The 14,252-nt window shown below is 41.7% G+C and overlaps 2 protein-coding genes across 2 annotated transcripts; both read left to right on the forward strand.

Annotated features, from left to right (window-relative positions):
• The first annotated feature begins 770 nt into the window (after positions 1-770).
• On the forward strand, positions 771-9,293 carry LOC129589708 (uncharacterized). The gene is made up of 2 exons (XM_055484546.1): positions 771-1,124; positions 8,885-9,293. The coding sequence occupies exons 1-2, from the start codon at positions 876-878 to the stop codon at positions 9,251-9,253; spliced, it is 618 nt and encodes a 205-aa protein (XP_055340521.1). The 5' UTR covers positions 771-875; the 3' UTR covers positions 9,254-9,293.
• A 2,073-nt stretch (positions 9,294-11,366) lies between these two features.
• Positions 11,367-13,886, forward strand: LOC129589616 (uncharacterized). The gene is made up of 3 exons (XM_055484433.1): positions 11,367-11,942; positions 12,381-12,665; positions 13,110-13,886. Exons 1-3 carry the CDS (start codon positions 11,530-11,532, stop codon positions 13,648-13,650), a joined length of 1,239 nt encoding a protein of 412 aa, XP_055340408.1. The 5' UTR covers positions 11,367-11,529; the 3' UTR covers positions 13,651-13,886.
• The last annotated feature ends 366 nt before the right edge of the window (positions 13,887-14,252 follow it).

The raw sequence follows: 14,252 nt of genomic DNA on the forward strand, positions 1-14,252 counted from the left end.
TGCATACGAGTACTAGTATCATCGCATCACATCGATTGGTTGCAGCGGCAAGCCTGTTCATTTTCGATTATAGCATATAGATATAGATATACTCTGCCTAACTCTGGAAGTCCAGATTACAGTACAACTTTACAAGTACGCATTATGTTCCTGTGTAATGAGATAATCAGAACGTAATAGAGTATTACAGTACTTAGTCGAAACAAGCAGCAAGAAACAAAACCAAAAATTTATTTATGGAAACGTGGTTGATGTACGCTGGACGATACAAAGCTTGATCGATAGAATTGCTGTACCGTGCAGAGCGTCTACGTATTTGTACATGTAAGCGTTCCAACATGATTACGAGGAAATGCATAATGCGTTTCAACATAATTACAACTCGCACAAATCCGTCAGCAGCAGCAGTGACCAGTCTCCTGAACCGGTCAAACATTGTTTGTCCCATGCTTTGCTAGGCGTCACGATACAGGAATATTGATTTTTCCTGTACCAGTAACACTTTAACCTGTTCCAACCATCCATACTACAAACATTATACATACACACATACAGTATTCCTTAATCGATAGATGCAGTACTCCATGCTGTAGTACAGCTGTACCGCCTGTACGCAAACAAGTAAGTGTGTAGATTGTAGTTGCGGGTTTGCGCTAGGCTCGTGACCCATATAATGCGCATCTAATGCTCAGAAGTATTTATTACGGCTAGCACTCTTATCAAATCTTCTTTCAAATTTGAATCGTCAAGCGGCGCTTTTGCCGAAAGCTTTGGAGAGGGATACGAATAATACGTTCCCATTTATTATTGGACCAATATTATTGATGTACCATTAGGGCAGTACCGAGCACCTCTTCATTTGTAATCACTAGAAAATGGCTGAGAGCAGCGACGTCGAAGCCCCTCAAAATCGATCAGTTAAGTCATGGCAGTCCAAAGAAGATCGGAATCTCTCAAAGGAGAACCACGGACACAGTTGGCACAATATTGCTACCCACGAAACCTGGAAGTGTGCCGCTGTCCTGGCCCCTTTAAGCAAAATGATGGTGGTGCAAGGGTTACTCCGTGCTTACATCGTGGCATTCGCACTATATACTGAAAGCATCAAGATCAAGCCGGACTGGGTAAGATTCAGCAGGACGTAAGGAAAATTCAGTCTCATATTATACATTGTCCTTTTACTGCTCGGCCATTCGTCCGGGGTTCCGCGTCATGCAAATGGCGCGGCGCGTTCGCGTTTATGCAGCTGTGTGGTATTGGTACACACGGTCGGATACCGGAAGCAGTGCAGGGAAGAAGTATAATGGGACAAGGAAATACATTAACATAAAGTAGCAAGTACTAAGTTACTAACTAGGAAGTCTGAATCAGTGTATGGATATTCGAGGCAGTACTGGGACAGTACTGTATACACCGAACCCGGTTTCACGGCAAGCAGATTTTTTACGAACATCCGAAAGGACCGAAACAGCGAAAATGCGTTTACAGTTCGAAATACGACACTGAGCTTCGTATGCGTAGGCATCTTCTTTTACCGTTGTATGCTACGGAGCTCGTTTGACGCAGATTACGATAAGTACTCGATGACAGTCTACATCGGTAAAACGAAATAAGGCTCCGGTATTGGCGTTTACCGAAAAAACGCCCACGGAAAGCCGATGCTGCATTTCAAACCGAAGCCAACAGATGAAGCGTTTGCCCAATTATGCGCAAATGCGGTGCAAAACGATTGCAGCTTTACGTTGAAATTTTTGGTTTGCTTTTGCAGCGTGCGCCAGTTTCTGCCAGGTTACATTAATTAATTTAAGTTTTGGTCACTTGGTTTTATGGGCGGATCGTTCGAAGGAGACTGCCCTAAATTTTTCACGGTATATGGAATTGTAATTAACAAAAAAATCTTATTCCCGGCTCTTAAAAAACTCTTAAAAAGCGGCGTGTATGTGAAAACTGTGAATGGACTTCCCCGTAAGGTACCCGCACAATAAAATTCTGACTATATAAAGTAAACTAGTATAAGGTCGTAACCGCCCTTAGGGCAAGCGGGCGGCGGTGTTTAGTTTTGGACGTGTAAAGAAGAGAAATTGAAATCATGGGTCTGTAGACGTTGTTTTATAATTAAGCCGATTAAGGAAAGTGACTTGAACGGGTGGCTGAACGAAATCTCACCCTCCTTTTTCGGTTTATTTCTCGTGAATCACTTATCGCATCGCGAACTGTTCAGACTCCTTCGATAGACAGTCTTTGTGACTAACCAAAACAATAAACCTTGTTTCATAAAAAAAACCGTGCTTGATAAAAGTAATGCGAATTCAAATTGTGTAAATAATTATTTTGTCCCAGCTCGATGGAGTCAGAATCTCTTCGCAATTCTATTACGTATGTCATGCTCAAATATCTTTAACTGGTTCAGCAAGAAAATGGCGGCTATTTCCAACAGAAAAATGTTAGTTGGCACGGTGCATGCGCAGATTGAGCTTTTTGGTCAGCAAATCTTGAGAGCTTATTGTAAGAATACAGTTTATTATCTATGTACTTCGTTTTTCGCTGTTTTTGTTACAATTTTTTGCTTGCAACAGGCGGCAACACGAAATGCCGGTTTGCGCATTGATTTGTGAACACTGAAATTTTCAGGACAAAAAACGATGATTTGATGATTTACAGAGTAGGGTACGCCGAAATTTATTTGACGCCCCGGAGTCATAAATTAAGTGGGAGGGCGTTTTTCTTTCGCACGCACGGGATGACGCTTTTAAATCGAACGGGATGTTAATTTTGAGATTGAATTACTATAACTTCCTTGTACAATCAAACAAACCATGTTGTAAAAGAAAATATCCCGAAATGTTATAATATATGGAGAGGTAGGTAAGCTAAGTTTAGAAACTGCTTCTGCTGTGAATTCGGCGTTGATCAAGAAAAAAAAAGCTTAGCTACCTTGCAGATTTGCGGTGTCACAGGCCCGGGAGTCTCAAGGTGCAGACCACGTTATTTGGGTTGAACCATGGACTTCGTAAGGATATTAGCCATTTTTGTTTGCGGGCCAAAGTTTTTTTTTCACGCAAACGGATTGCAGAATCAAATTCAGCGAATTTTTCTGATCTAGAAGTGACTTTTCAAAATCGGAAAAGGTCAAAACGAAATTCTGACTGCCGGTCCCCCTAATGCCCCACAACAACCATGGGCGGTAGCAATGGCGTCTATTTCCAAAAATCGTTTTTCTTCATTTTGAACGCTTTTTCCAGCTAAACAGATAGCGCGGATTTCGAATCTGAGGTCAAAAAAATTTTTGGACCGCCCCCTCACCCCCCACCCCCACCTTACTGTATTATTAATAGAGGTTGCTTCGAAAATGCGGTTTCCTGTTTTCGTTACACTTATTATAAGCAAATCATAGGCGCTGGGTACGAATATGATGTATTTAAAAGCATTCAACCGCTGTGGCTTGAAATTTTGCATTTATATCATCAAGCAATACTGCGATACATTATCTGCATTGTCTCAAGTGCAAATATTTATGTTCGCTGAACGCAAGTGCAGTCGGCGTATAAATATGCGTTTGCGAACAGCACAGGTTTGTTAACGACTGGACCTTTGCAAGCATTTATGAACATAATGATGAGTGAGGCTGTTTTTAAAACGTTTTTTGCTATTATGGATTAGTATGCTGCTGCATTACAGTACGTGGCAATCGCCATTCCTTCATATATGTGTAGCGTAGCTTGATTTAGTGTTGATATCAGATTAACTGACAAGACATATACAAATATCCGCCGATTACCTAGCAACTTGAAACAAAATTTTATATTTGTACTCAGTGCCTATGATTTGCTTATAATAAGTGTAACGAAAACGCATTTTCGAAACAATCTCCTATTAATAATACAGTAAGGTGGGGTGGGGGGGGTGAGGGGGCGGTTCAAAAACTTTTTTGACATCATATTCGTACTCAGCGCCTATGACTTGCTTATAATAAGTGCAACGAAAACAGATAACCGCATTTTCGGAGCAACACCCTATTAATAATACAGTAAGGTGGGGGTGGGAGGTCAGGGGTCGGTCCAAAATTTTTTTTGACCTCAGATTCGAAATCCGCGCTATCTGTTTAGCTAGGAAAAGCGTTCAAAACGAAGAAAAAAGGTTTTTGGATTCAGACGCCATTGCTACCGCCCATGGTTGTTGTGGGGCATTAGGGGTACCGGCAGTCAGAATTTCGTTTTAACCTTTTGCGATTTTGAAAAGTCACTTCTAGATCAGAAAAATTCGCTGAATTTGATTCTGCAATCCGTTTGGGTGAAAAAAAAATTAGGCCCGTAAACAAAAATTGCTAATATCCTTACGAAGTCCATGGGTTGAACTCAGGTCTTCGAGGAGGTCAAGACATTGAGGTCATTAAGACGAGAGGTACCCAACATAAGGGTGAATTGGTCCACCCACCGTGCTGCGTATTGTTGGAAAGAGCGTTTCGTAATCAACAACCCGACACCAGCAATGTTTATTAAAGTTTTAAACTGAAAAGTTATTTTGACGTTAAACAGCAGTACAACAGAAAGTTGCCGAAAGCGCTCCGTTACAGCAGTGGCAGATCGAGCCTATCGGTCAGTCTAGTGAGCAATGGGCAGCGATCGGGCCTGCCGCCTGCCAGCGCTCCTGAACTCGTGCGTCTTTCTGGTTATCTCTCTCTCCCCGATCACAAAAAATACTCTGCAAGTAGCCATCAAACTGGCAACGATACGAGTAGTGATACAACTGACAACAAATGTCCTACACGGCAGTAGTTAAACCAAGGTTGAACCTTGGAAATATTTTAAATTTATTGGCATTTCAAAACAGGAGTAGAGGTTTTCAAAAGAAAGTAATTAAAGCCTAAAGGCATGCTTATATTCAAGTAGCTTATTCACATTTTAATAACAAAATATGTGGCTTTGCGCCGTAGTTTAAAACCTAGCTTAGTTCATTCGAAACTTAGAAATTACTCCTAAGCTAACAAAAATTATTTCATCCGAGCGATCATTCCTGTTAAAGTCAGTAGGTGGCGAATTATTTGATACGTTTTGGTAGTACCTATTACGTTGTTACGTTTTGTTTGCTTGGTATTATTGGTAACGTTACTAAGGCACGAAAATGAAATAACAAAAGGTTTGGACTTCGCAGTTGGCTTCGGGCCTATTCGCTATCGTAGTTTGGAAAAGACTGGAAGGACATGAAAAGTTTCGAGCAGGATACACAGTATTTGCTTTTCCCCACATGGCCTGGTTTGAATTAAATTGGCCGTATGGTCAAGCAGTCTTCGTGGGCTGACCAGCTGACCGAATGGTTGCCGGCAGGCTGGCCCACAGAATGCTCTCTGCGTTTCTTCAATGGTCACTTGCCTGTTGTACTGAACTTTGACGCGATAGTGGTTTCCACTATGTAAATTCTAAGAAGATATTCCTGTGACAGTGTACATTGTCAGCATCATAGTGAACAGGAAGAAAACAACTCGCGCTATCCGTTGCACTAATTCTCATCTCGATGTAACGTCGGGTTGGCTCGGAATTTCGGTTTTAAATTTTGGTTTTGATATTTCAATTGCGTTTTCTTCGAATTTGTCAAAACCCGGCCAGCAGCGGATAGCCGACATCGAGATCTATCATAAGACATATCATCCTAACTGGATGTATAGTGAATATTTTCACCGGGGTCGAAGCTCAAAATTAATTTCCCCATTATTTTGTTAATGACCCTACAAAACATCCCAAAAAAATTAGTAGATGATAGCAGAACATCTTGGTGGCGCACGGCAATAGTTAAATTGACCGTACATTTACCACTGCGTGCACAGAAATTTAGCCCAAGGGGACCAAATGCAGGGTACCCCTCGTCTTAAGGGCCACCACAGCGACCTTTAGGTTTGCCGCGTAAAGTACTCACCTTTTTAAGGGTGAAAAAATCTTTAAGACCACTAAAAGTTAGATATAACTTAGTTCGAACCACGGTAGAAAACCGATACCATTTTTTGTTATTCTATTCCGTGTCTCTGTAAGTATTTCGGTTGTATTCTTACTGTGTTCTTACTTCTGATGTGATCTGATTTCAGTGTATACTTCCAATCAGCCGGCATTTCTACCTAATACCTATTCCGCTTGTATTTTTACCGTAATAACAACTTGTTAAATATTTAACATCTATGTATTGCGGCAGTCTTCCTTACCTAATCGAGGTATTTTCACGTATTCCGCAGGCAATCTGGCCGAATTCAAGGCGTTTCATAATTTTTTAATTATGAGAACACACTGCAAATACATGCGGAATACGGAGAATACCCTGACACAATAAAGGAAGCAACAGTCATGTCTAAAGCTAGATAACTGAAAACACCTCGCGAATACAGTAAAAATACAGGCAGAATACGGATGGAATACGTGGGATTACAGCGAACGGCCAACGATACTTTTGTCACAGAGGCAAGATTGATATGCTTTCGGAGTGGCCCGTACTCTCACACCACCTGTATTCTGCCTTTATTCCTGAAGTATTTTCCCTCGCTTATCTCGCTTAATTGACTGAATAACTGCAGCGTTCTTGCAGCATGTAAGCGCATGCCCACGTAATCGGCCTGTGTTTAAAAAGTGTTCCCAGCCGCTAGAGCTAAAAGCTAAAGAAATCTAAAAAATACGTTAACAACACGGACAGCTTACAGGTAGAATACGTGGAAAATTGGGGATACAGTAATGCTGCACAGTAAGACGTAGTAAGTTGCACTTGCAAAAAAGAAAATGCAATGAAATCTCTCCTTAAATACTTTTTTATTAGATACACTCGTTTAAAACATTCAAAATGTAAGGAACTGGATTTTCTCGTAGACTATGGCATAGGGGGCATTCTTTTTGTAGCATTCACCTCTTTACAACAGTAACATACAGTGCTAACTGTCACAGTGATAAAAATTTTATGCCACCCCGCCTACAGTTATCACCACTATCCTTGTCACCTAAAAAAAATGCTGCCCCTGAGGGCAGTTCTTCTTTATAAAAATAAACCCAGTCATAAAAAACGAAACCGATGGAACCGTGCCTGTATTATGTTGTCTGTCAAATTTACCACGTGTTGGGACTTCGATGCTAATTGCATTTAGATCAAAACGCTCGAGCGCGCAGCAACACGCACTGATTTGTGAGCCAGACACATTCACTGATAACGCTCTCCGCATTGGTCAGATGGAGATTCAGTTGCTGAATTAGAAAACCTAGCATTTTAGCTCGGTTTTATAGTTCATATCTACATTCAAGACCACTCAGCAACTCGCTATAATTGTTCTGAACTGTTTAAAATTGTCCGAAGTGACACCATATTGTATTATAGCGGTAGGTTATTACGGTGTTATTTATTAACTATTAAGAGTAAATTACTTAATAGATTTAATTAGTTAACTTAATCGGGCAGAAGTTTGTGAACTAATTATAACAGTTAATTTTGGTGTTAAGCTGTTATTTATTATTCAGCATAAATAATTAGATCTAAATAATTCGTTGACTAAATAAGTAGATATTCGTTAACTAATTAAGATAAATAGTTGAGTAGATAATAATAGGAACTAATAATAACAATACGTTAACTGATAACTAAGTAGATATTCATTAACTAATTATAGCAGTTATTTACGGTTTTAACTGTTACTAAGCGTAATTGATAGATTTAATCGTGCTAATCAAGTGAAAATTTGTGAGCTAATTATTACAGTAAACAGTCACGCTTAATGAACACTGCAAAGTTGTTGCAAACTAAAAGATTTTCGCAATTAGGCTTGAAATTGTTGTTGTTAGACACAATACGAATGCAACATTCACGATGCTCTCAGATTTTGCGATCTTTTCCAATCACGTATGTATAAAAATGGTCGGAACATTTTTCATTTTGTCCTAATAGCGGGGAGATTAGTCACGATACGTGCGCAAAAGTGATGTCGCAGATTCTAACGTGCTGTGTAAATTGAGAGTTGTTTATATTGAGATTATCATACTGAGAGATTTTACTGTACAACGTAAGTAAATGCAAACAGGACACGTGAGAGATGCACAGGAATACGTGCAACAAAGTGAACAAAAAAGCGATCGGTTTTAGAGCGTCACGAAGTGAGCCATAGGTGCTGAAGGTCACCACAGGGACCTTTTAGGTTCAACTTCGAAGGTGTTAAAAATCTTAAAGGTCACTAAAGGGCACCTCTTTGACCTTTCGGGTTCGCCGCGTGAGGAACTCACGTCTTTGAGGGTGTCAAGAACCCTAAAGGTCACTAAAGGTCACCACTGTGACCTTTCGGGTTCGCCGCGTGAGGAACTCACGTCTTTGAGGGTGTCAAGAACCTTAAAGGTCACTAAAGGTCACCACTGTGACCTTTCGGGTTCGCCGCGTGAGGAACTCGCGTCTTTGAGGGTGTCAAGAACCCTAAAGGTCACTAAAGGTCACCACTGTGACCTTACGGGTTCGCCGCGTGAGGAACTCACGTCTTTGAGGGTGTCAAGAACCCTAAAGGTCACTAAAGGTCACCATTGTGACCTTTCGGGTTCGCCGCGTGAGGAACTCACGTCTTTGAGGGTGTCAAGAACCCTAAAGGTCACTAAAGGTCACCACTGTGACCTTTCGGGTTCGCCGCGTGAGGAACTCACGTCTTTTGAGGTGTCAAGTACCCTAAAGGTCACAAAAGGTCACCACTGTGACCTTTCGGGTTCGCCGCGTGAGGAACTCACGTCTTTTGAGGTGTCAAGTACCCTAAAGGTCACATGATTATCGTTGGCTCTCCCCGTGAGGAACTTTGCACTTTGCATCACCTTAAAAGAAACGCGGGCTCGCTTCGCTCGCCCGCTTGATTAATTAAAATTTAAAGAATTAAAGAATTAACATGTTGCAGCCGGAAAAACGTGAATCGACGGTGAAGAAATTTTTACCTTACGTCGTGGGTATGTCTCTGCCTTGGTTCTTCTTTTCCGTGCCTGCCATTGCCGCGATGGTGAAGACCCTATCTCTGCGGACCTGGATAAAGGATTTCCGTGGCACCGTCTCGGCTTCACAGATGGATCAACAGGCGGTCACGGTGTTCTCCGCTAAATGTGCTAATGTCTGCCAGAAACTGCGCAATATCGGCGAATTCAAATCGTGCGATATGCTGTCTGTGCGATTGTCTGTCAAATCGTGCGATATGCTTTTGCTCTTATCTCGGACCAAGCCATGTTCGTTGCTTACGATCATCTCTGGGGACCCCTGCTATTGGCCGCAATAGTAAATTTCATCGCGGGATGGCACTACCTGCTGGAACTAGAGCGCTTTCGGGTCACTGTTGTCACCGGAATGGTATAAGCAGGAGGTCACTATTTAGAACTGAGCTTCAGAAGGTCCCGTCTGTAGATAGCCTGATGAAGTGACTCCAGACAGTCAATGTAAGAACTGGGCGTCGTAATAAGCGCTTCGCTTAGAGCATGCTGCGCCAAGGTACCCCGAGGTACCACTACATATAGTGCAATTAGCTCAATAGCTTGTAGTCCCATCTGACAAATTTACGGAAGCGTGAGTGTGTGTGTGTTTGGTGCAAGTGTGGACTTATAATGTAACTGATTTTTGGAAGAAAGAAATGGCATTATGCACTACAACGCTTGATTCGTACATGTAAAACACCGAGACCCACCGAAAGTTGAAACTCGTTTTCGGGCATTAAGTGCTGAACACGTTTTGTGTAGAGGCAAAAAAGTGTGTTGTTAATCCATGTAGCCATTCACCTTGCTGTTCTTTAAGGCAGATTATATTACGAGGCTGCAACTAAACAGACTGACTTTTATCTTCATTAATTTTAACAGTATTAAATCCAAAAGCAAGTCTATGTGCGTAAAAATGCAGACTAAACTACGAGGAGGGGGTTAATGAGCTCGATGTACTTAGCAGGTAACAGAGTGCTCGATGTGTAACACGGCCAGCCATAAGAGGGCAGCCTGTGCTATCACGCAGAACACCTGAAGCAGTTATTGAGCCCGATATTTTTTGTCTCCATAGACATGCTAAACTGAATCACTTCTGTTTTGCAGATTTGGAACGAAACCAAGCAAATAACTCCAAAGAATCAGAATTCACGAGATTTTTGATACTAAACAAGTTATGACTCATGGTGCAGGACACAAGTTATGGACATTTATGTTTCTCGTAGACACAGCATAGAGTTTGTGCGTGGAACCCAACCGTTGATTCGAATTCTATGCTATGTCTACGAGAAACGCAAATGGCTATAACTTGTGTCCTGCACCATGAATCATAACTTGTTTAGTATCAAAAATCTCGTGATTTTTTCTGATTCTTTTGGAATGTTATTTGCTTGGTTTCGTTCACAAATGTGCAAAACAGAAGTGATTCAGTTTAGCATACAAGTCTATGGAGACAAAAAACTATCGGGCTCAATAACTGCTTCAGGTGTTCTGCGTGATAGCACGGGCTGCCGTCTCTTGGTGGCTGACCGTGTTGCACAGTCACGGGCACAGATAACGAGCTCTGTTACCCCTTGCTCGGGTGCATCGAGCTCATTTACCCCCTCCTCGTATACTAATTATAACATACTTACTTTACAGGTTGTATTTCACGTTAACTTTACTTCACTGACATATGTTTTAATCTATCTGTATGTTAACGGGTGCTGTTTGTTAGAATACTCAGTCAGTACTCAACAGTCTCGAATATGTACTAGCAGAAACTATGCACAAACTAAAAATAAACCATCCAGCTGATGCTGCTTTTCAACAGTTCCCAAGACACAAGCAGCATTACCGCGCTGAATTTTAATACTAAAACGTTGTAACAGAAAACACTTTGAGCGAATTTCGCCAGTCTGCTCTCTGGAGCGTCTAGCTAGATCATTAACAAAATCCATGGTGAAAGGACCGCAGCTTCCCATTGTCTCTGACGCGACGGGTTGAAAATTGTACCGGTCAGCCAAGTCAGCATACTTAGCATACTTCTTAACGGGTGTGTTTCTAGTTTCTCCTAGCGAACTGTTAGCGGTCTATAAGTACAAGTCTGTTGGTTATGACTGTGAAAACTACAGCTAAAGCTGAAAGTTAATTACAGTTATTTAATTAAAATTTTGGTAGAATGGAAAACTTTTGCACATTCAGTACACGATTCGTGTTTTGTACAATACAAGATGTATGTACGAGTATGTATGTGTGTATGAGTCACGAGCATCACGTTAATGCTTGCATCTTATAATGCAGCTCGTTATTTCAGCAATAATAATCGGGTCAACGTTTTAAGCGAGCTAAAATTTGGTCAATGCGAGCTGGTGAAGTTTAGACGGTTAAATTGTATCTGTCTTACATATAACGATACTAATCTGTGAAAAATCAGATAATTTCGCGGCTACCCACGGCAAAGCTTAAGCCAAAACATTCAATAAATGCGCCACGGCAAGCAATCCCGGCAGCTACTATCACGGACACTAGCTGCTATTAGTTTGTGCTTGCCACAAATCTAAGCCAGTTTTAAATTAACATACACATATAAAACCACTTTGTGGCCATGGCTGTAGCGCATCTAGAGATATCAAGCTACCGGGAAATGGTCAATACAGCCACTAACGAGACCGCCCGGCAGATGCAAGCACTTTTCAATTTCTACCATCTGCGCAATCTTCCTTTTAATTATTCCGAACGGCCCCCGGAAGCGGTTGACCTGAGCTTCGGCTGGCGCTTCGGTCTGGTGGCCGGTATTATTGTGTGGTCGACTGTTGGGGCGCTCGCTCTGAATGGGATTGCGATTTATCACGTGTTGATTGCCGAGAAGGATCCCGTGGAAAGACGCTCTCCGCGCAGTTTATTGCTGGCCAATGCTTGCATCCTTAACATAATTTTCACGCTATCGGTATACATTTGGGAAGCACTGTTTCTGGTTAAACATTTGTGGATGTTTTCTTTAGGATGGTTCGTGTTTTGGTGAGGAATCATATATATTTTTCAACGTATGATCGTTATTTTATTTGTTGATTACGTACCGCAGATATACAACATTTTTTTCTGCCACTGCAAATATGACGTTAATTTTTTTAGTAGGGAACAAGGTGTGCTGATAAATACATAGTTGAGACAAAGTGAACATCGTTGATAAAGACAGTGAATTTTCATGAACGATAAAAAGATATAAGCTCAAACGAAAATAATGTTTTACTTTGTACCGGTATGTATATGCCAAACTATTAGCGCTTCAAATTTTTTATCCACAATTTTTTTGTAAAAAAATTAATAATATTGCCATCTTATTGGTACGTCTCTTTTTTTAGTTAATTCTTCTTCTGGCTTAATTGATACAGAGACTGATCCGTTGTTCAAGATAATGTATGCCGATATTGTTGTTGTGATTTCCGGTTTTCGCAGTGTGAACATGGAGGAGGTGTTTGCCGGCGCGATCAACGCGATAACGGTTTGCCTGTGTCTCTGTCAGCTGCTGGAAGCGGTGGTGACCACCTACAAGCGGGCTTTCTGGATCAGCATGACCGTGTTGTTGAACGTGTTGCCGCTGTTGTACAGTACGGCGTCCGCGGTGCCCTTGCTCATTAAGCAGCATTTTATCTTGGTGTATTATGCTGATGGCGTGGTTGATATCGCCCAGTGGCACGGTTCGACCAATGTTATCAAATACGCCCGGCATGTTGTTTTCTCGTAAGTACATATTTGTAGTTCTCAATCAATTTTGATCGAATAACACGGTTAGTCGTAATTAACAAAATTATTATATTTTCTGTTAACTACTGCCATAATAGTAAGATGCAGTTTCCTCGGTTATTTTCTTGAATTTTCATTACAATTTTTATTGATATCTACCAGTTACAGAAATTAAAACAAAGATCTTATTTTCTCGACGCCGACGTGTCTCTGTACATGCTGTTAATTACATGTACAATCCTGAGACCACATTTATAAATAACATCTGCTTGTTAAGTCTGTATAACATACAAGTGAATCATGTATTTGTTGTATTTTCCTGTTTATATTATACAAGTGCAATGACAAAGTTATAAACAGAAAAATTTTAAAACGAAAAAATTTACGCTTAAACTCAGTCATACAAGAAAGGTCAGTTTGAACTATAAATTAATTTAACAGCGATCTGGTGCTGCCCTTCGTTTTATCTTTCATCTTTTTCGTCACAACTTTGGCTATTCACGTCACACGCAAGCCCCGCCCCTCCTACTCACGCATGGGCAGCCGGGAGAGCGCTGTCTTTTGGCGCGCCGAACAACCGGACGACAGTCTGGACGACGATGTCTTCCACGAAGAAACTCACAGCGATACCTCCAGCTCTGAACAGCTGGATGCATCCTGGGACAGTGTGGCACCGGTGATCAAAAAGCCACAGCCGCCCCGCCCAGCCCCCGAAAAGAAGCCGGCATTACGCTCACCGTCCAAATCCGAGCAAGTCAAAGCCAACATGCGAGCGTTTGACTGGGTACCGGGTGCATTTCTCCTGAGCAGTATCCTGTGCGATTCTCCGTATTATACCATGTTCTACTTGGGGGTGGTGAACAGAACGCCCTTTGTCCGAGAAGTATATGCTCTGCATGTGTTGCCGCTGTTCCTCCGCCCGGCCATGATTATCTGGGCGAAGCACATGGAAATCAAGCGCCGACAGCAGGAACTGCAATAGGAAGCGCTAACAGCCTTATAGCTGACATTGCTAGAAATGTACCAGTGTGACTCTGCTGCGGCGCCATGTTCGTTTGTTTGTTTGTTTGTGTTTGTTTGTGCCATGCTGCTGTGTACTAAAATTAATAGTTAAATTAATCTGGTGTTGTATTGCAGTACAATTTCACATGTGCACCAGCTTCATTGCTCGGTTCTTTAATTACTTCCCATGACAGAAGTAAAATTTAAAACCTTTTTCTCGAAAATTATCTTTATGCGATACTCTTTTGAAACGAAGGAGTTGCTGTTTTGAAAAGATTTTTCATTTAGCCCGTACTAATTTAGGGATCTCTAGCTGTACCATATAAAATTGCTGTGCCATTTCGTATACGCCAAGGCCAAGTACATGTGCGTTATGCTTTATGCGCCAAAAATGTTATATAAGGGGCGAAACTAAGCGTCTTCCACCGTTCCTCTGTATTGCTGCCGTCACCCGCCGGGAGAATGACGTTACGGCAATACATATGGTTAAATGTGGCACGGTATATAAGCGCGCGCCATGCTCAGCCACAACGTCAAACTCCCGCCGGGTGGCGACAGCAGTACGAGGGAACGGTAGAAGAT

Source organism: Paramacrobiotus metropolitanus, unplaced genomic scaffold, assembly GCF_019649055.1.
Source record: "Paramacrobiotus metropolitanus isolate TYO unplaced genomic scaffold, Prichtersi_v1.0 Parri_scaffold0000036, whole genome shotgun sequence".
In the NCBI taxonomy this organism is placed as follows: domain Eukaryota; kingdom Metazoa; phylum Tardigrada; class Eutardigrada; order Parachela; family Macrobiotidae; genus Paramacrobiotus; species Paramacrobiotus metropolitanus.